Here is a 22373-nt window from a genome sequence, read left to right on the forward strand (position 1 = left end):
CAGATAAAGGCAATTATTTCCCTAGCATTAGATGTTGCCATGTGGGAATTTACTTCAGTATTTTAGAATGCTCCATCAAGCTGCAGCCAAAATCTTTCAGTAAGAGAAAAGCTCCGGGATCATTAATTGGGTTAACACTCCATCAACCTCACGTTTGTTAATGGGCATGTTTAGGACATGAGGGGAATCTCATCTGGGGAAATGTCATCCAAGCTACAACGAGGGCTTACACTGCAGAGTGCCTTCATGAATTACAGCCCCCGCATCTGCATCGTGGCTCGGGATGAGGAAGGATGTGGTACTGAAAGCATTGCTTGCACTTCTCTCCCAGAGCACATCGGTAATCCAGGCATGAATCAATTTGCAAGCCCAGTTTTTTGAGATACAGTAGGAACACTTGCTTTACATTAACTGTCCTTAATTCTGTCATTTGATACTGAACTACTGATGTCACACGCAGCTCTGCCTGAGGTGAAATTTCATCATGATTGAGGTCATGACTTCTATTGTAGACACTGAACAGCAGAATTGTGTTTTTTGGAGGGAAGGATGTCACTGATCTCAAACATGGCCTTTTTCCTTCCACAACATCTCCACATTTGTTTTGAGTGTTGTAGCTTTTAGTTGTCTTTGAAGTCAGTCCAGGTGAGAAGCTGAGGAACGCTGCCCTGTAAGGGCTGTGGGATGCTTCAAGCTGCAACCACACCAGCGGGGGCTGGATCACAGCTACCACTTCATATATCTTAGTGAGTTTGATTTGCTATTTGGAAAAATAAAGAACAACAAGCACAAAACAACACTGGCACCGATGTGATTTTGAAAGAGAGAGAGCTATTGTCATGGTTTTCCATAAGTATTCCATATCATGACATTATGCAGTGAGTGGGCAGAATTGCGACAGCTGCTAAGAGAGGTCTGCAGTCCCCAGAGCACTCTGGTTCTTCTCACGTGGCGTCTGGGAGGGAGATACAAAGTGATGTAGTGATGTGAAGGACGTTCCTTTTTGCTCCGCACCACTGAGCGGAGACCCTCCCTTTCCCATTTGTTTGATTTATACTCTTGATTCCTTTTATATTGTATTATCTCACATTCCTTTACTATTTTCAGTAAAATGGTTTTCTGGTGGGGACAGCCATCCGGTGCTTGTATTCAGTGTGGCACAATTTGAGCATTAAAAGCTACACTCCAGGGGGGAATAATTTTAATTCCTCCACACTGCCTTCTCGGGGAATCTGTCAGTGGGACAAGAGATCTTTAAGTAAGTTACCAATTCTTCCCCCTCTCACATTTTTTTCCTTTCTTCTCCTTGAAATTTTTTTACATTTCTGGAGTGTTCAAACTGGCATAGTCATTTTATTATGTTTCTTGAACGTGCTTCTCAGTATCAGTCTGCACTGGGGATCTGCCCAGGAGCTGGGCAGTATTGAGTGGCAGGGGTGTGGAGGGATTTGCAAGAAAGCCATTCTCCATTCTTCTCCCTGCAGAGCGCTCATATGGCTCATCACTGATAGACACACTGACTTTCTCACTCAAACTAAAACTTTTAAATCACATTTCACCCTCATTTCTTGTATGTCTGATAGATCTTTGTAAACATATTACATACAGAATTTCACGTACTTAGTATAGTGAGGCTCAAGCAATTACATTAGATGTTTAATATCCTCTAATAATATTTCAAATGACATATAATGACAATGCTTGTGTATTTAAAAAATAAAAAAAGAAGCAAAAAAAAAAAATCCAGAAGTTACTAGAGTGTAGATATTTCAGTGGAATTTTAAAACTAAATGTTTTGTTAAAGTTTCTGTATCTTAAATTGTCAAAAAGATCACCAGTGAATGAGATTATAATGAAATGTTGCACTTGTTGTTATAGCAACTAACTTTTAAAACTGCTGTGCAGGTTAGGCTTTTCTATAGTTTTCCATCATTTTACTTTTGAGGAATTTTAAACAGCTGGCAATAGTGTTGTTGTTAAGATTATTATGCTTGTCTCAAGCCTGTGGCTATACCTTTATTTCAATCCATTGAGTAATATATATTTTTTGGGCTATGTTAATTTCGTTTCTACATTATCAATTCTTTCAGTAATTAGCATGTGGCCGTGCCAACATTTTCCCAGCTTCTTACCTATTCTCTGCTGTTGCCAGTATTGGATTAATTGATGCAGTAGTATTGCATGTACACACTTGAGGGCTGTGTCTTATAACAAGCTCAGCTCTCTGCTGTGCCGTCTTTGTTGTGCAGCAGCAAAAGAATTTTGGCGATGCCAGCGTGTGCTTAGAAATGTGACTGCAGTGTACATGGACGAGTTCTGTAGGGCTCCAAATAGCTGGCATGCAGCAGCAGGAACCTGATGCTGACAGCTCATCTGACCCCTTCAGTCCTGCTCCCACTGAAAAGCCCCACCAAAATGCACTGCAGAGCTGATGGTGGGTGAACATAAAAGCTATTTTTTATCTGGGTGACATTGGGTCAACTCTGGTGACCAGCATGTCTCAGCCTATAGTATGCATTGCAGCAGCTCTGGGCTGAGTTCTGCTTTGGTGTGTTCCATTCATATTTAAGTTTTCCTGTGCATTGGGATGATCTTGTTTAAGAGCTGTCCCAGAATGGAATTTATATGTCTGCTCATAGTTACAAAGTAGTGCGGGGCAAGGCATGAGGGGACAGGGATGGGATTTTCTGTGTTCACCTGTCTTGTCTCACCATGAAGGAAGACCAGCAGGTTGTGAAGATGTGGTGAGCTATTCTGTTTTATTCTAAGGATGTGACTCAGTCTGAGATCCCCCAAGTGAGAACAGATCAAACACAGATCAGACACTCTGAGACTTCTCGTGCCCTACACTGCAGCTATAAAACTATTACCTCCCAGGAAAGATGGAGTTTTCCTTCTGACATAGTGTCAAGGATCAGTTTTCTCTCCAGGTGAACAGGTAGTGCTGTTCATATTTGCTTATGTAAATTGTGTTGTCGTGAATGCAGCTTCAGGTACTTCCAAAGCTTTTGTCTTGCAACACAGGAAGATAAATTACCAACACTTTCACCACATACAGTGCTTTTACCAGCTGTACTATATGCCCCCTTTCCCTTAGAAAAGAATGATTTTCAGATATGCCTAGGTTGTGCATTTATTTTACATATAATGAAAATGAGGGGATAAGCTGGCTAGGAGTGAAATCAGAATTTACACTGGCTCTTTATAAAGCGACATTTCCTAAAAAGACTTTTTTCCCCCCATTCCAGGCATTACAGAGATTTTAAATCTTTGTCGACTTTTGAAAGCACAGCTCCTGAAGGACAAAGGATGATATATTCTTAGTGACTGTGTAAAGTATAGTAGTTTTAAAGACAATAAACGCAAGGTCATATTAGGGCAAAACAGTTAATTACCCACTTCATTATTGTCAAGGTTAATACAGTATTTGAGCACAGAAGCTGTTCTTCATCTGTTCTTGGATACAAGGCAAGACAGCGGTTCTTGCAGACAGATCCATTATAGCTTATCGCTGCAGGACAGACCGCTCCAGCAGCACCATGAAGGATGTCTACTGTCAGCGGTATGCAGAGCAAACGCCAGACCTGTCTGGAGAGCAGTGGAAATGAAATGAGAGCTACAGCTTCAGAGTAGCGCGCTTTAATTCACAGAGATTGCATCCCATTGATTTTAATGTATGATGGTAATAGTAGCATAAAATTCTCCAGCACTCTCTCATCTGTTTTAACATTGATCCATCCCAAATTGCACAGCGCTTTGAAAAACATCCTTTAATGAACACAGGGTATTGACTATAACAAATCCCATCTTTCTGTGGTGGAACCCAGTTAAGGCTGCGCCTGCTGTAGGGTTTGATTTCTGTTCTTCATGCATGCCTGGGCACCGTACAGGTTTCCATTACATGATCTCAATAGACACGAACAAAGATCTCATAAATCTTAGCGGATCAACCTTTGCGAATACTGCATTGCTTGTAACTGGATGCTTTGCCTGCAGCAACTTTGGAATTCCTCGTCTGTGTGTGCAAATAGAAGTTGTCTCTTTAGTTGTCTCTTTCAGCTTATAAACCCTTTAAAATTGGAAAAACGAATAATTAATTGCCTGCTATTACCAGGCAAACTGTGTTTGTATCCCTTTTTTTTTGGTTGGGTTTTCTTTCAGGGTTTTTGTTTTGCTTATTAAGCTGTTCTTTTCTGAGTGTGTGTGTTTTTGTTTGGTTTGTTGTTTTTTTTTTTTTTGCTTTTTAAGAAGTAAAATTTTCCATCTTTTGTTGCTTCTGCTGTTGTGGAACCTTTCCCTGTGCACACAGCCTGGCACTGCAGTAACCGTGCTGAATTCCCCAACTGAGAATGCCATGTCAGCATTTGGGTTTTCCCCAGTACTCCCACATGCCTTTGTACCTGGCTACTTCTGGTTAACATTAGGCTTCAGTTTGGAAATTTGGGCCATAGTTAGGGCAGTTTTCAGTCTGACTTATTTCTGCAAATCCTGCACTTCATGGGAAAACTGCAGGGTGCTGGTGAGCCCCAGTGTATATCTCCTCTGTAATAAATGACTTCAGGAGGAGTTAACTTTGCCTAATGTAAGCATTGTTCTCTAGAAACAGTGCCTCTGACTTGGTCATTTTTGATGCTCTGTGGGCATCTTTACGGAGCAGTTTATTATTTTTATAGAATAATGCCTGCTTTGGGATTTTAATTGTTTTTTTAAGCCTACTAAATTATAAAGAATTAACTGTGCCCACCAGGGAGGCAGTGTGTGTAAGCATCACAAGTTCTATTTGATAGCAGTAGTGCTAGAAGTTTTCTTAATAAAATAAAAATAGAAGTCAAGTTCTAATAGGCTGTCTGATTAAGCAATAGGGGCATGTCAACAAGGTGTATTTTCTTTCATATAAGGGAAATGCTAAATTTAAAAACAAACCAAAGTAAATAAACATTGATGATGGCATAAGAACAATAATAATAATGTAATAATAATATCACTGACTATTCCGTAAAAATGCATCACCTTCATATCATACATTCTCCTTTTTTGCTCTTCACAACAAATGACTTTCACATCCTAGTTTGCTGTAGTAACGACAGCGGTGTGTGGCTTTGACACCAGCAGTGGCAGTGCATGGTTGCAGGTTTCAGGCAGTACTGCCAAGGCATCTTAATCTAGACTTGCAGTGTTCTTCTAGGATAGGTAAATTTTCTCCTCCCTTTGCAATGAAGGACTGTGTTTGTATGATGAAACAGTGCCAAGGATTGTCATCAGGTAATGAAATTAAAAATCTGTGCTATTTGGCTGCTCAAGCCCCTCACCTGGGCAAGGGAGCATCCTCCTAAACAGCCCCAGGCACAGTCAGCACCAGGCAGACTTTTCCCCAAGTCACAGATGTTGCTTTCAGGCTGAGAGCATTCGGCCATGCAGAGCCAGGCCAGCACACATAAACCCGCTTGGCCTGAGGGATTGGTCCCAGCACTTCTCATTTACTGCTAGAGAGGAGCCCGAAGCAAAGAGAATTCCAGCCAGCATTCTTGCAAGTCAGTGGTTGTCAGCAGGCTGTGGGGAGAAAACAAGGGCTTTTGAGACCTTAGTCCCCTTCACTGATCAGGATTAGGTTGCACTGAGGTCACAGGGGTAACCAAGGCTTCTTCATAAATGAGAGCTTCAGTGGCAAATGCTCTTTTTGGTAAATCGGGATTTCCTACATGACAGTTTTACTAATATTAAGAAAACCTGTTTGTTTGTTTGTTGGTAATCCTCACAGTCAAAACGGTGGCTTCTGTCTGCAGAAAATCCCTAAACATTGCGTTTTTGTCATCGATGAATTCCAAAACGCATCATCCTTCGGCTTCATTCTTCTGAAATTTCCTTGCAACAGGGCTGAGATACCTGTTTGTGATTCTTTCATCACCCAAATCCTATAAGCATCTGCATTTAAAAAACCTGCTTCAAAAGAGCATCTGTTTGGAGGAAAGGGAGGCAAACACCCCTTTCTTTTAACCAGAGAGGCCATTCTGCTCCCGGGGGTTCCCTCTGGCTCCGAGGTCCTTTTGTGCGGGCACAATGCAGGTTGCTCCAGGAAACCTCTGCTTTGTGCAGGCTAGTCCCACAGAGATCATTAAATTGGCATTTTTACTCCTTGGTATGCTTTTACACCGGGGAAGTGAGATGGCAGTTGGGTATTTCAATCTTGTTTTCAATTAAAAGCATTTCATTGTTGAGTGTGCTGTTTTATTATGTGATAATTAAATATGAATGATCATGCATTCATCCTGCCAAAGCGGCTGTAGCCTAACAAATTCCTTTCGCGTTACTGAATGCTTCAGAAGCAAAAGGAGTGATCTATTTGCTGATCCTGATTTTTTCTGTCCTATTGTTTCAGTATTGCCAGCTTCAAAATAGCAAACCAGGCAAGTAATCACAGACATAAATAAGAGGAGGGATCAATCTGAGGTCAGGATTGCTTTGCCCGTAGCCCTGCTTTTCTCAGCTGTCTTTTTCTGAATAACAGAGAAGTATGTTGCTGTCAATTTAGCGGTGATGGGGCAAAGCAGGAGGGATGAAGAGGGATGAGGAAGAGGGCCAGCCTTTTCTTAAAAGAGAAATTGTGCCCTGTCCTATCTTCTGATTGCATTACAGACCTTTCCTAGACAAAAAATTGACTCCAGGATGCAATACAAAGGGCCGTATTGCTTGTGCTGCAGAGCCCTTTCCATGGCTTCCCATCCCTGCTGCCAGTCATGGCATTTGTATGGAAGCATTTGGCTGTAGACCCTGTTGGTGCACCATCTTCTTTTACAGATGTTTCCTTGTTTTATCTTGTTGGTGCTGCTTCATCAGCCTTGGGTCAGGCTTACAGGGATGCATTTCTGATACAGCCATGTCTGGTGGTGTTGCAGTGGAGGAAGGGCCGGCGGCCAGGCTGGACACAGCATGGTGCACCATTATCAGTGTGCTGCACAGGCAAGCTGCTCACAGAAGGACAGCTCCTTGGGATGGCCACAGCGACTCCATTTAGAAACTAAGTGAGTTAAATAAGATACAACCTCAGATATTTAGCTGAAGTGAATCAGCAAAGGAAGTTCTGTTTCAATAGAGCCGTGCTGATTTATGGCCCTGGTTCTCAATCTGTACATCTTATTCTTGCAGGGCATTTATAAACATGACGCAGTGCTCAGTGGGAGTCTACTGCTGAATTGATGCAATAACTTGTTACAGTCTTCAGATGGTGCTAGCTAAAAATAGTCAGGTTATCTTGAAGGAGAACTATAACTAAGTACTGCTTGCTTCCATCCTAATGCTAGGACCATTGTTTGGGATAGAGCTGAGTAAGGATGGAAAGGGGCAGTGGGCAGTGGGTAGGAGCCGACCTGTGTCTGCAGTGCTCCTAAGCCCTCCTCATCCAGGGCTGGGGGACCTAGGGGAGTTCTACTGTATCAGGACACAAACAGGGCCACCGCCACATGGCATCCATCATGTAGTTATCTGAAAGCCATGGTCACGCACAGGGATTTACTAGATGCTACATATTGTAAGAAGGCATAGGTAAGTATTATTTTTCATCTTCTGTCTGTGTGTCTCATGCTAAATTAATGAAGAGACAGTCCCTGGTGGTAATTCTGGCACACAGTAGTGCACTGTTAAAACAACAACAACAACAACAAAACAACATGGGACTTGATAAATTATATGTTACTTTCCACTCCAGCCGTTTGCTAAAATAGCATGGAGAGGTTGGCAGTGAATGATTTTTTTACTTTTCTATACTCTGCAAACCAGAGTACCAGCTTGCCTTGAAGTAGACAAGTGAATAATAGCTAATTTAGTCACACCTAGTTTTTAAAACACAAGTAGTGCTCTTAAATGTCTCTGCTGTTTGGTGCAACACAGCCATATCTTAAATTGAAGCTGTATGTTAAATCTCAGCTTATGGTGGACACTGCATTTGTTCATTTCTGCATGTTCTATAGTATTTCTTGAGGACTTTTTTTTGCAGCAACAGGTTATTGTGAGGTGTGTGCCTGAAGAATGTGATGCATCACCACGTGTATTCCTGGGTGAATCACAGACTTCAGTCATTTTTTTGGTCAGATACGAAGTGAAAGTCAGTATTTAATCAAAGCAATTTTTTATTTCCAGACTATTGTTAGAGGAAATAAGCCTCGGAAGGATACTTCAATCAACGGCTTGCTCGAAGAGTTTGACAATATCTCCGTGACTCGATCCAACTCCCTGCGGAAGGAGAGTCCTCCCACACATCACCAAGGCAATGCAAACCATGTGCCAAGGCACCAGGAGGAAAATGGGTACATCACATATTCGCAGTACTCCAGTGAGTCAGACACAGCAACAGACTATGTCATGGACAAGTATAGAGACAAGACTCTCTATGGGGAAGAGCTAGACAGGTACTACAAAGGGGGCTACGCTGCCAAGCAGAATGGGCACATGATGAAAGTCACTTCCAGGGACATCTATTATTCAGAAATGACACCCCTGAAATCAGACCTCTCCAGGTTCCTCCCAGATTACCATGCACAAGTGGAGGCGAAGCCCAAACCACTCGAATATGGAGGTCTAAAGCTGGAGTACCAGAGGATTCCCAGTGGATCCTCACTGGACTACCGAGACCCCTTCCCTTACGCCCTGTCCCGAGCGTCAGTGCAGAGCGAGTGCCCCAAGGAGAGGCTGGAGTACAGCGACGGCGACTGGGGGCACAGCCCAGCTAAGGATGACTATGACAAGAGACCCAAGTCATCCTACGTGGACCCGGCGAGCCCTCAGCCAACCATGAGGCAGAGGTCCAGGTCGGGCTCTGGTCTGCAGGAGCCAGCCATGCCCTATGGAGCAAGTGCATTTAAAGCACACCAGCAGGGACACTCCTACAGCTCCTACACCTACCCTCGCTTGTCTGAAACTGCAGCAGGCATCTCCAAGGTAATGTTAAGGCCCCTGGTGTCAGTACTGCCAGGGCAGGGACCCTTCCAAAGTGGGAATGCAAAAAATTAAGCATGTGCAAAATGTTAGGGGCATGGAGCTGTGCTTGGAAACACAATGGTAGGAAGCATGCGATAACGCTTTGGTGGATATAAAACCCACCCAATTTACTTGGGTAACTGAAAACAGATGCTGGGGATCAGAAATTTAAGATACTTATTCAAAGAACAGTTTGGTGATGCCCAACTTCCGTGAGTTTTACTTGGGATTTCTGAAAAACCCAAATTCTTTGGCAGTTTATATAGGATTAGGAGTTCGTATGCTAATGCAGATGTTGGCAGAGCTGGAAAGTTGGTCTGGTTTGAATGTTGGGTACTTTTTGTATTTGAGTCGTTGTTGCTGACATCTCTGTGCCACTTAGAAAAGTGTTTCTGGTTTGCTGAGGAAAGACAGCCATGATCCCAGCATGTCTATTAGGCAGAGGAGCTGCCTGCAGCTCAGCCAGCTCATACCAGCCCACACAGCCACCAGTCTGGCAGGTCTGTGTGTGTACTATGAGATTTGTTAACCGTTTCCCACCAGAGAGGGAAGGGACTTATCCCTCACCCCTTCATTTTTTAAGCAGTGGAATAAAATCAAAGTGTCTCCTCACACAAAAATAAGAGTCAAGATAAAAAAGCAACTCCACTGTGATATCTACAAGCAGCTCCTCTGCAGAAGCTGTGGCCTGCTCTGCCTTTTCTAAGTTGCATGAAGAATATTACCCACACAAGCTATCCTACCCTACCCTACCTCCTTGCAGCCTTGTTCAGCTAAAGGAATCTCTTACCCATCAGGTCACACTGCTCAAACAAAGACCTGCTTAAACATTTAGTATTCTGCAAGAGATGGTTTTTCCTTTGGTGTAGATTTCATTTAATGTTACTGGGTTCCCTTAGCAGCAGGCAGCAAGCTTGCTGTGATTTGCCAAATGTGCTGAGCTTGGTAGTTGTCACACGATGATAGCCCTTCTGCTTATGATGGTGTCTGAACAGTGCATTTTCTTACATCCTCTGTGCACTGAGAACTTGGTCCTGTCCAAGTTCATACCCAGATGTCATCTCAAACCTCTGCACATACAGCATGGCTTCATACCAGAGGCGTGCCTGCATCTTGCTTAGGTTTTGGCTGCTTTGCTGATGCTGGGCTGCAGTTACTGATAGCATCCTATGGAAAAGGGAGAGCAGTGCTTTTTTGTTGTTGTTGTTGTTGCTGATTGTGTTAAAGCACAGAGTTGGGCTTTTGAGTTTGAGTGTAAATACTGGGGGGTGGGGGGGTAGAAAGGTTGCCAGGTTTCTTCCTATGCTTTGTCTAAGTCTGGGATTTGCTGGGAGGGATGCCTATATGTAGTTAACTGTGTGCAAGAATGTGGTGCTAAAAGACAGATTCTGGAGTTTGTGAGGAAAGCTTGGGGTGGGCTACCTGCCATTTCTTTCTTTGAAAACAGTCATTTTGTCGGAGTTGAGAAAGAGGAAGGACAAATCCACCAATAGCTCATAAACTCCCCTGTGCCGGCTCCTGCCAGATTTACGGCATTCAATAAGATGGAAGGCGGAGGTGTATTTCACAGGACTCAGAGCACTGCAGACAGTTTGTAAAATATCCCATTAAAATGCAGTAACAACTTTTATTAAAGAAAAAGATGCCTTAGTGCAAGATTCATTTTGAGCCATTGCTCTCCTTTGAGCATCAAAAGCCCCCGTGTAGCCTTGGTATATTGAAACTTGATGATTCACTGTTAAATGCTGCAGTTTCAATTCCCAAACCCATCCGCAACTCCTGGAAGTGAATAGCAGCTTCGTGTCTTGGATGATTGCTGAGGAATCTTCTTTTCAAGGAGGCATTAGTAAGATAATGGTTCATTAAATGGGTTTACTAAGTGAGAATCAAGTCTCAAATCAGATATTGTACAAATGAAATTGGCTTTAAAGTATAATTAAAAGGGGGGAAAAGTAAGCATTGAAAAAGTCCTCAGGCACAAATGTACAGCTTCAAAATGCATTTAACAAAGATGTGCGTTTTGACTTGTAAATGTGAAGAGTAGGTGCAGATGGGTATTATTACAGATGTCAGATAAAGGAGACACGTGCCCTGTTCTGGCAGCAGACGTGTTGTGTCAGACCTGACTGCTGAGGTGGCCGTTTGCAGACCTGAGTGAGGCTGCAGCCAGATGAGCAGCAGCACATCGCAATGCACTGCAGGGCTGTGACTTCATCTGCTCCCCTCACCTGATCTTGAATGAGAGCAGGGCTGGTTTTTACTTTCCTTTGTAGTATTTACAGACTTGCCTTTCAGAATGTAATTGCATTCAATAACAGGAATAATGGCATTATTAGTGGAATCAAGTGTGCTCAATTTTGCCACGCTGTGAAGAACTGTGAGGACATGGCTGAGGAGGAGAGGTTAGGCTGATGGAGTCACTTGGGCTCCTCTACTTCAGTAAGATTGTATGGGGTGCAGGAAGTGAATGGTAGTACTGCAGATGCGTGAAACACAAACTGCAGAAAGCTTTCAGAAGAGGACGCTGAACATCTCCATTTTCCTTTTCAAATTTCACTGTGGAATTTGCTTTTCCTGACACATGGGGCATGCTCAGAAAACAGCAGGTGTGGGTGATGCCCAGTTGCAATCCATTGGTGCGGATTTATCTAGTTTTAGTTTTAGACAGGGCTTTCCCCATCTTGATATAAAAATGGTGTATTTTCAGTCAAAGCAATCATCTGTGTGGCTCCATGTACACAGATATATAGGACAGGGCTGGACTGAGTTCCCCTCCCTTCACCAAACCATCTGAGCGCTTTTCTGTGTTAATTAGTTGGGCAGCTGTCATGTCCTTCATGAAACGCACGATGTCTCTGACCCCCTTCTATCTCACAGCTGCATAAGTGAAATCCTGCCCATTTGTATGTCACGCTCATACAGAAACAGCACCCGAGGAGGCGGCCGCGCAGCGCTGCCAGGGTTGGATGTGGGCAGCGTGCGGCTGGGAGCTCACACAGCTGCCTGCAGCTGCACGCTGCCGATGGAAGTGCCTGCACAGCCCTCATGCAGAGGCATCCCCTGTGCCCCGCTAACCAGCAGGGCACCAGGCGGGCATGCCCGGCTCACACACGGCGCCCAGAAGCACTGATACAGCACTGCACTTCTTTATTCTGAGGCTTTTCTCCCTGCAGCCGAGTGACTCCAGCTAGAATCTCCTCCTCGCCGTGCAGCAGCCTACAGTGATAGATTGATGCTGCGGCAGACCTTTTTTTTTTTTTTTTTTTTTTGCAGTCTTCGCATAAAACGGTCAAATGATGTTCCAGCGCAGAATTCAATTTCACAGTTCAGTTGGGTCCTTGATTACACTGCCAAATTCAGATTAATGTGCATTTAACTAACATGGATCAGGGACTCCTGGCCAGCAGCCAGCAGCAATAGTAGCTGCCGTGAGCTGTGTCGGGGTTGTTGCGCTGTCCATCCCTGTGGGCCGCCACGGAAATTGATTGATTAAATGAATTCATTGCCGTAATTATTTGTAATTGTGCTACATCATGAGCCTGTGTCTGACCACCCCCACCCGCAGTGCCCCACGTGTCGTTAGGAGTCACATACACAGTATCATAAACGTGGAGATGCCCTTTTCTGGGAAAAGGAAATAATACTTTTGTTTCAGGTGCATTTTTTTGCCTTAGATCCTTCTCTGTTTTTCAAAGTATTTGCTGACTTTCAGTGTAAGTAGCTTAGAAAAACTAGGGAAAATACAAGGGAAGAAAGGAACCTGCAGATGACAAAGGCCTTCCATTGGGATAATTTCCTTACGATTGTCTCCTGTTTGAAATGAAAACTAGCAGTTTTGCAGTTAAGTAGTGTGTCACTCTGGAAAATGACTTAAGGAATGGTATATTGAATTAGTATCCTCCTTTTAGTTTGCTTGGAGGAAGTCCCTTTGAAGATTTCACTGAGCATCTCTCCTTTCACCTCGAGCAGGTTACATGCTCCCCTGGTTGTAGCCCTATGTGATGTATCCCCATGCTTTGAATTTGGTGCTCTTCTGCTGTTTGTTCATGGTCTGCAGTGCTCCCTCCATGCTGCTACACTGCCATGGTCGGAGGGTGCTGCAGCCCTGCTTCCACTTGAGGGGATGGTGGGAAAGGCCTGGCTATTTTAAGCTATACAACACTGAAAAGGGTATAAAAAAGAAAAGATAAGAGGGCTGTGTCTGCTCTGCGGTGGCTCAGCCAGCAGCTGGTGATGGGGCACAGCACAGGCTGTGGGAATTTCAGGGTACCACCACCTCCATGAGAAGAGGTCATTCTTGTATCACCAGAGAGAAGCAAAAGAAAGGATTAATGGGTGAGAGTCAAAAGCCAGAAATTTGTATTTGGAAGGAAAGACATGAATTTGGATTTGTGAAAGGGCTTCTTGTTTTGAAAGGGATGCTTCACTGGAAGGAAATGGCCCAGAGAACCTGCAGGGCACTGCTAATACAGAGTAAATGCATTCCTTTGGACCATATGCTTTTATTTAACAAAGATTACCATGTCTCCAGATGGGTACATGGACATAAAAAAGAACCTGGGATATACAGAAGACCAAGTGGTCTTTACTGGCCTCATTTTAGTAGTGATGAGAGGGTAGGCAGCCTAATACTCTAAAAATCTGCAGGCAGCAGTGTCACTTACAGAACAGCGAATCCATGCAGGAGTGAGCTGTGCTGGCACCCCGCCGAGTGTATCTGGGGTGCAGAAAGTGAACTGAGTGGTCAGGGTTGGCCAGGCAGCTGGAAACACAGCTCTTCACTCATGTCCACTCCTCTGCTTTTGTGTTGCAGGTGGATTACGACCGAGCACAGCTGGTAGTTAGCCCACCACTCTCTGGATCGGACACCTACCCAAGGGGCCCAGCAAAGCTACCTCAAAGTCAAAGTAAAGTCAGCTATTCCAGCAGCAGCTACCAGTACCCTCTGGTCTACCACAAAGCATCCCACTACCACCAGCCACCACTCCAGCCGAGCTCTCCTTATATTTCCACCGCCTCCTACCCCAGCTCCCCAAGTATCACATCAAGTGCTTATCCCCCGCCCAGCTGGGGCTCCTCCTCAGACCAGCAGCCCTCCAGGGTGTCCCACGAACAGTTCAGAGCTGCCCTGCAGCTGGTCGTCAGCCCTGGTGATCCCCGGGAGTACTTGGACAGCTTCATCAAGATCGGGGAGGGCTCCACAGGGATAGTCTGCATTGCCACCGAGAAGCACACGGGAAAGCAAGTCGCTGTGAAGAAAATGGATCTCAGGAAACAGCAGAGGAGGGAGCTGCTGTTCAATGAGGTACGTTGCTGTGGGCAGTGCAGCATAAGATGCGATCTGAACAGAGACCACAATGCCAAATTAATGTCTTTCTAAAATAGAGGGCTGAGTCCTACACTTCACAATGTCTGAAATAATCAGATCCGTTTCAAGTGAGCTACATCTTCTCCCAGGTTTAAACCTATAATAACATGGTGAGAAGTCACAGTAAACAACTAAGAAATCTGTCATCTGGCCCGCACAGCTTATCAGGTGCACAGACACTGCCTGGTTGCCTTCTTTGGACTATTTCTGGTACAGTTTAGTCTGCTGAGATGGAGGATCCTAACTGACCCTAATACTGAAGAAGCATACAAATCATACTCTGGCGTATCCCTCCCCTCCTAATCACATGTGATCTTTTTCCTTTCTTGATAGTTACTAAACAAAGAGCTGACAAACCCTTTTTCATATTAAATCCCACATCTCCTGAGAGATTATAGCCAGTTTGGAGACCACTGCAGAATTTATAGAATTCTGTGTGTTTTATCTTAAATTTAAGAACACTGATTTTCATTTGCCATTTTTTCTTCCAGTTCTTTTGTGCTTCCTTCTAAAATTGGAAGAGTTCCTACTTCTTCCCCCTATAGAAGTTAGTGTTCTGTATTCTCTGCTTTTTGGGGATCCCTTATAAGTACACTGATCAATGCCAACAACACTGCAGTTCCCCAGGGAAACCTCTTGTGGAAACCATTTGATCCTATCATTCGTTTCATGTATTATAACCACAGGAGGATCATCCTTCAGCATGTTAAATTTTGGTTTCCTTAGAACCTTAAAAAAAATAAAACAGCTTTTAATTGAAAGATTTTCTTTAAAGATTATTGACCCATCACCTCCTTGAAATCCTAGCAGAATGGCCTTGAGCAGGATCACTCTCTGTCAGGAAGCTCCAAGAGGTTTTTGAGGCACAATTTTCTACACTCTTCCCTATTATATCTAATTTGTCAGTGATTCTTACAGCCACACTATAGTAGTTACCATTTCCAGTAGCTTGCTGAGCACAGGCATTGGAGTGACCCGTGGTTATGTAGGTCCCCTAGAGCCCTCTTGGAGGGCAGGGATGACATCGATGTGCACTGTAGGTGCCAGGGTACAAGCATTAGTCAAGATGCAGTGGTGACAGCTCAGCCTTTTGTATTTCATTTCCTTTAAGACTTCGTGTGAGTGCTGTCTGCTTTGGGGCACTTGGGGCCATCTGCACCAGCCTGATCTTTGCTTTATAGAAGCTTTTTAACAAAAGCTTGCTTGTTTTTGCACAGTTGTCCTTTCTGCAACCCATGACTACACTGGGTATTTTGACTTTATTTTGCCTCTGCTGGAAGACTGCACTGAATTGCTTTGCAGTAGTTCTAATTGAGCATCTCTTGAGTGGTGACATCATGAAGCAGGTCCAACAAGCAGGACTGATCTGCTTCCCTGACATGCTCCAGTCACTTGTGTCATCTGAAAATTTCTTTTCAGCGCCTCCTTCCATCTACAGAGGGGTAATCAGAGCCTTCCCTAGCTGATGTTTTCTATCCCTGTCCCCTCTCTTGACATCCCCACATATCGTGCAGTTATCGGCACCTTGGCTGAGCTACTGTTAGTGCAGTCCCTCTCCTGTATATTCACTTCTAGATGCAGTGGTTGAGCCCACAGCACTCACATAAAGCATGCACACACCTGGCTCAGCATCTGTTTTATGGTAATGTTTAAATGAAGCTGTAGTCATTCAAATGAACTTATTCTCCTTGAGCTTTGTCTCCTTGAGTCTTGCCTTAGGCTTTCCTCAAGAGCAAAAAGTGTTTTTTGTGACTACACTCTGGAAAAGCCTTTGTCCCAAACTGCCAGCTCTCCTCCAACTTTAGCTTTAGAACCTCAGTCTAGCAGAAATGCTAAGTCATGGCCTGAACCAGTGATTGAGCACCTGGTAGGAAGGTGTAGGCAGGGCCAACCCAGGGGAGCTCAGGTGCATGCAATGTACCTGAGTGACTGGAAGGGCTAGAGCCAGGATCTACCACATCCCATACCTCATTTAAGGGTTGGCAGTGGATGCAAAAGGATCTCACTGGAGATCCTTGTGTGCTTGAGGCCTTCTAAGGGTAAGCAGATCTTTTCTTTTTTTTCCTTTGTTTCTATGTCCGTAGTTGTGTCATTTGAGCTTATCCTCCCCTGCTGCAGCCTAGGGCTTTACTACTGCACTATCATCGCTGCATTTTCCATTGTGTTGCAGCACTACACTCAGTAATTCAAAGCATTAGAATTCAAGATAAAATGCAGTTGTCTATGGAGATAAATGAATCCAGGAAATTTCACAAGTACAGGAATTCCTGCATATGAATCCCCTTCACAAAGGAAGGGCTGTAGATACTGAGATGCAGCATTGCAGTGTGCTCAAAGAATGACTGAACTAGGCTGATGTGAGGCACAGGTGCCAGAGCTGTCTTTGCACCTGTAGAGCAGGTTCAGCTATCCACCAGGCCTCAAGATATTAATTATTCTAATGCTTGCTATTGTGATTGACAATTGCAGAGCATTTTAAAAGCATAACTGTGACCCTGTATTAGCAATTATCCTTTCCACTGTATTAAATCATTCAGATTTAAGTGAAGGTATTATTCCATTTCCAGGCAAACTAAACTAGCAGGAATGAGAAAAGCTATATCTTTGTAGCTCTTAATTTTACGTATAAGGTAGCACAATGCAGAGTACCTCACAGTTGGGGAGCATCCAGGAGCAGAACAGAGCTCAATCCCTCCCAGCCACTTCAGCCATAGTGCATACAGGCCATCTGCTTGCTAACCCCACAACTCTGGCGTGCCCCAGACCTGTGTGCTCTTCTTTCCATTTTCCATACCTCTGCTGGGGTCTGTGATCCAGGGGCCTCAGATCCCTTTAATGTTGAGTCATAAAATCATAGAGTGGCTTGGGTTGGAAGGGACTTCAAAGATCACATGGTTCCTCTCCCCTGCTGGGGGCTGGGAGATGAATAGCCCCAGTATCACCAGCTTTCTGTTAAAGTACTGTACAAGGTACAGTTTGCTGCCTGATGATGAAGACATTTTTAGCTGAGCAATTGATTGGATCTAAATAAATGTACTGAAAGCAGCTGGCCCTAAGAAAGCAATGAAATAACCAGTCCTGGTTGTGCAGCATGGGGAAAAAAAAAAACCAACACATCACAGTCATCTGCCACTTACAATTCAGCAGCTAAAGGTTATTCCTGTTTCCTGATGTGTTTACGATGACTGTTACTTTATGTATGTACATGGATTTTTGTTTGTGCGCTGCCACAAGAATTAGTGAGGCTGTGATTCATAGCAGAACCTTTACTAAGCACAAAGAGAAAAGCGCAGTGAAAAAGAAGGTCAAAACAAGTGTCAGTGCTTACAGCAATTCACATCTCATCTTTTTTTTTTTTCTCACAGGTTGTAATCATGAGAGATTACCATCACGAAAACGTGGTTGACATGTACAACAGTTACCTTGTCAGCGACGAGCTGTGGGTGGTGATGGAGTTCCTGGAGGGCGGTGCTCTGACAGACATCGTGACTCACACCAGGTGGGCTGCGAGCTGCAGGCAATCCCAGTGGTGCATGCATAACTATATGTATGTGTGGGTATGGCTATATATGTGTACAGATATGTCTATAATATGCTGTACGTGCATGCACATATGTATATATACACATACCTGCGGCACACTTGCAGTACCAGCACCACAGTACCAACTATGCCACTGCAGATGGCTTTCTGTCAGTGCAGATGTTTTTTGAAAAGAAGGAAAAGAAATATCTGGAAGAGCTTGCTGGGAGGCAGAGATTTGCCAGAGCTTTCAGTGTTAATTTAGCAGAGATTACCTTTATCTGTTAGTTCCCCAAGTGATGAAAAGAAGCTCCTTTTCCTTGTATGGTGATCTGTAGTGTTGACTCTGCTTTTATAACTCTGTCAGTTTTGGGGTTGATTTCTCTTGATGCTCATAACCCACACAGCCACGCTGTCAGAAGCATTAACTACAGACCGAGCCTAACACATAATGGGAAAAGTATTTTTCCATCTCTCAGCATTTGTGCTTACAGTAGAGCTGGTTCCCAAACTTCAGTTAATGTCATGTCTTTAAATAAGACAGTTGACCAGTAGAGAGGCTGTAGTGTACTGAACCTCTCTTCTAGTTTCTCTTTGAGTTGGATCTTACAGCCTATCTTACATCTGCTCCTTGCTCACCTCATTCTGCTGAGCAGGACCAAATGGGATAGGAAGGAGGAATTCTGTGATTTCTTCGTTTAGAAGAAAACAACATGTATTTTCACAACAGCTCAGTGGGAGAGTACTTAGGTGAGCAAGACAAAAAGCAAAAAGAAAATTAGACATGAAAATTTGTCTTCTCTCACAGTTTAGTGATCCTCAAAGATCCTACAAAAAAAAAAGTTCATGGTATTTTATTTTAAATGTTGTCTTAGCTGATGTGCTAAAATAAAGCATAATATTGCAAGCCATTTATTAACTAATGCTCCCCAAAACATTATAAGCTCCATCGGAGATATTTCTGACAGGAGTTTAACGGCAAACAGATGTTCCCAGGACACCACTTCTTAAGAGCTGTCATCTATTTTTTTTAATTCAAAATAGACATTCCTTAATCTTCTGGGTTTTTTACATTTTGTGACCTTTTCTTAAAGATTTTGCTGAAATACTGCAAATAGCATCACAAAATTAAAGCAGAAATGCCTTAGGGCTTTTGCTGGAGTGGTGGTGAAGCTGGGGACGCCCAGCTGTGGTGCAGACTTGTCCAGTCAATCGTTGTCATGCTGCAGCAGCAGCTTTTTCTATGGCAGGGCTTTTCATGTGTGCACAGAAATGAGGACTTGATAATTCTCTTGCTGTATATTTTCTTCTATGAAATACCTTCAATTTGTTATAATAATTACAAAGGCAAGGGTAATGCTCTTAAAGTTGCCCAAGGCCTGATGTTTCTTACATTCATTCTATGCCTGATTCCATTCCAGTAGTCATTTATTCTCCTTGGCAAGCAGGAAGTTTACTGTAAATAAGGCATTTCCGTTATTTCCCATAGGGAAACAGGCTCACTGTAATGCACTGTATCACGTAATGGACTCTGCTCTTTTAATGCTACAGGGAGACTTGCCCCAACCTCGTTGCAGAGTTATTCCCCACCCATCATCTCCCTTTCTTGACGGAAATAGCTAATGTATCGGTGTGAACAGGAACCTGGGCTTCTCCACTCCAGCTCCCCTTTCCTTTCCTGCTTTCTTCCTTAATGCTCAGTATGTTTTTCCATTTTCCTGTTTCAGGATGAACGAGGAGCAGATAGCGACTGTCTGCCTGTCTGTCCTGAGAGCTCTGTCCTACCTGCACAACCAGGGTGTCATCCACCGCGACATCAAAAGCGACTCCATCCTCCTCACAAGCGATGGGCGGGTGAGTGCTGAGCATTTCTCCTGTCATCTCTGGCTGGCACACAAGGGGTCTGCCTTAGGGATCGATGGAATCCTTTACAAAAACAGCTGTGCACATGGCTTGCCAAAGTAACACCAACTTCCAAAAAAAATAAAGAAGTTGAGTCTCTGAGCAGCTCTTCTGCTCCATGCCAGGAGTCGTAGTGGATAAGAGCTTAGTTCCTGATCCTAATGAAACCAAACAAGCACTTGAACAGAAGTGGCCTATGTCCAGCCCTTTGCTCCTGGCCAGTCGCAGAGCTGTTGGCAGGATGTCATGTGCAGAGCAAGGGTTGCCCAAAATGCCACCTTCCCCATGGATCTCCATGCTCATCTGAAGCGAACATTGGCACCCATAGGTTGGTGGGAATTTAAACCCAAGATGTCATCCCTGCAGTCTCTGGCAGGGAGTCTGTGCCCTTCATAGGCACAATACATTGTGGCACTGACAGAGTACTGCTGCCCTCCCCTCAAAGCCCAGCCATGGTGACAGAAGTGGCAGAGCTATAGGGAGTAAATAAAGGGGAAAGGAAAATGCAACTTCGTTTTCTACTTCTTATCTGGGAGGGAAGAGGGAGATCTGCGTCTTTTCGTTTCTCTGATCCTAATCTGTTGTAAGACAAAATGCTATTAGATAATGGGAAAAATAGCCTCATCCTTCGTGGGTGTATTGATTATATGAGAGGAATAGGGTTGTGTATGCTGAGGTTGAGCTCCAGGTAGGATTCTACAGCAGGCTCTGAGCCAGACCCACAAAATGACAGCTTCAGTCTTGCTAGAGAGCTAAATCAGAAAAGCACAGGCCTGACCAGTGGTTGACGTCTGTACTGCATGTGGAGGCCCCATGGGGAGTTACAGCCCCTGGGAGGCATTGGCAGAAGACACTGTGCCAAAAGGGTGATGCTTAGGTAATGGGGAACTTCCTATCAGTTCTGCCCCATTCTACCTTGATGCCTTGCAGAACTTTGTCTTTTTACTATTTTCAATAATCTTTTATTTTGCAAGCTTTTATATACTTAAGCTCTGTTTTTCCAAGCTGGTTGGGATGCTATCTTCAGTCTATACTACTAGGAAATGTTATACCTTAGTGCTGAAACACTCACCTGTGGGAATAGCTCTTGCCATAGATACACTTGTGAGGTGGTTGATAGCACCTATCCTGTGCTTTTCTGCATTTGGATGGGCCACTGAATTGTTCTTTGTGGTGTTTACACCACAAAGTGGGGGGAGAGAGAAAGAAAATGCACGTGACCTGCTTGATCAGCAAAATAGAGGTTGCATGCCAAAAAAATAACACTCTGTGTTCATTTCCAAAGAAATTAATATTTCCTTTCAAGGAAAAAAAAAGTGGGGCTGAGCTGCACTGTTCGTGGCCACACAGCAGTAAAATTTGAAGCACCTAAAACTCAGGGCACCCAAAGGTGTAGGTGGAAGGGAGCAAATAACTGTTACATGTAAAAGCCTCATTTCTGCACTAGTTTGAGTCTCATCTTGTGGCCACGTCAAATAATTGAAGCAAAAGCTTGTTCACTCATGCCCAGGGATTCCCGTCGGCAGGATTTCAGGGTTGCTGCAATAGGATTATGCATGTGCCCAAAGCAGGATGTAGTGAGTGGGTCAGAATGAGACCAAGAGCACCCAAATCTTCCAGTGCTGAAGGTGAAACTTGAGGCTTCTCGGGCCTGATCCAGTTCTCTCCAATGTAGTTTACAATTTATTCCCACATCACCAAGAGAGGGATTTTCTTCCTGCAGCCATCACAGGCCAGCCTTGTTAACCTTGTTTGGGGAGAAAATTCCACGTGTGTAGGAGTTTTTCAGTTGCAGTTTTGATCCATGTTGCTGAAATAGCATCTGAACTGCTTTCAGGCCCTGCGTAGAGTGCCTCATTATACTCATTACTCTGGTACTTACTATCTGCATTGCAGATTTCTTCATGGCTGTGTTGTGTAATTATCTTTTTTTAGAAAATCGTTGTCTTTTATGTACTCGAACAAGCAATAGATACGCAAAACCTCTTGTGCTCCTACAAAAGAAGACTGGGCTCTGCTGCCAAAATTCACTCTTTCTTCCATTCTTCATCCTGTAAACTGAAAAATATGTTTAGCGTGGAGGACTTGACTGTTGGTGGCTTTGTTTTAGAAATACTAACAATCATTTTGTAATTCTGTTAAAAATAATACCCATAGTTGTTTTTTTTTAAAGTAGGGTCTGTACTAAATCCAGAAGAAAACAAATCAGAGCTGATAATAAACTGCTGCTCTACACAATGCAGCAATTGATGGAACTTCCCACTTGATTTGTGCTGGGGCTGTCTGGGCTCACAGCACACCCCCAGGTGCCAGCATGCAGCTGGCTTCATGATTCATGGACTCTGGGTGCTGGCTGCCATTGCACTGTGTGGAGTGTAGCTTGAGGGACCAGGGGCTGCCCTCATGTGGAGCAGCTTCCAGGAAAAGCCCAGGGATAGCTTTTAGGCCTCCAGAAGAATACTTGGAAAAACGAATACTTCAGCTGCCTTGAGGAGCAGGCGGTCTCTGGAAGGTAGTGATGCCACAGAAGTCATGCCAGCTGATTTTTGGCCCAGTTTGGAGGAGTTTTCACCTTGGTGTTGTACAGCAGTGGGGGAGGAGGAAGGTCATA

At 44.0% G+C, this 22373-nt stretch overlaps 1 protein-coding gene across 12 annotated transcripts in view; it reads left to right on the top strand.

The window, feature by feature from the left end:
* PAK5 (p21 (RAC1) activated kinase 5) overlaps positions 1 to 22373 on the top strand; it is a 323333-nt gene that overhangs the window by 295095 nt on the left and 5865 nt on the right. For all 12 annotated transcript variants that reach the window (XM_090134842.1, XM_090134845.1, XM_090134844.1 and 9 more), the window contains 4 exons: positions 8134 to 8931; positions 13784 to 14275; positions 17704 to 17837; positions 19588 to 19714. In XM_090134842.1, coding sequence (XP_089990968.1) covers positions 8134 to 8931; positions 13784 to 14275; positions 17704 to 17837; positions 19588 to 19714 — 1551 coding nt within the window. The remainder of the gene's footprint in view (positions 1 to 8133; positions 8932 to 13783; positions 14276 to 17703; positions 17838 to 19587; positions 19715 to 22373) is intronic.

This window comes from Phasianus colchicus, chromosome 2 (assembly GCF_987193195.1).
Source record: "Phasianus colchicus chromosome 2, bPhaCol1.hap1.1, whole genome shotgun sequence".
In the NCBI taxonomy this organism is placed as follows: Eukaryota; Metazoa; Chordata; class Aves; order Galliformes; family Phasianidae; genus Phasianus; species Phasianus colchicus.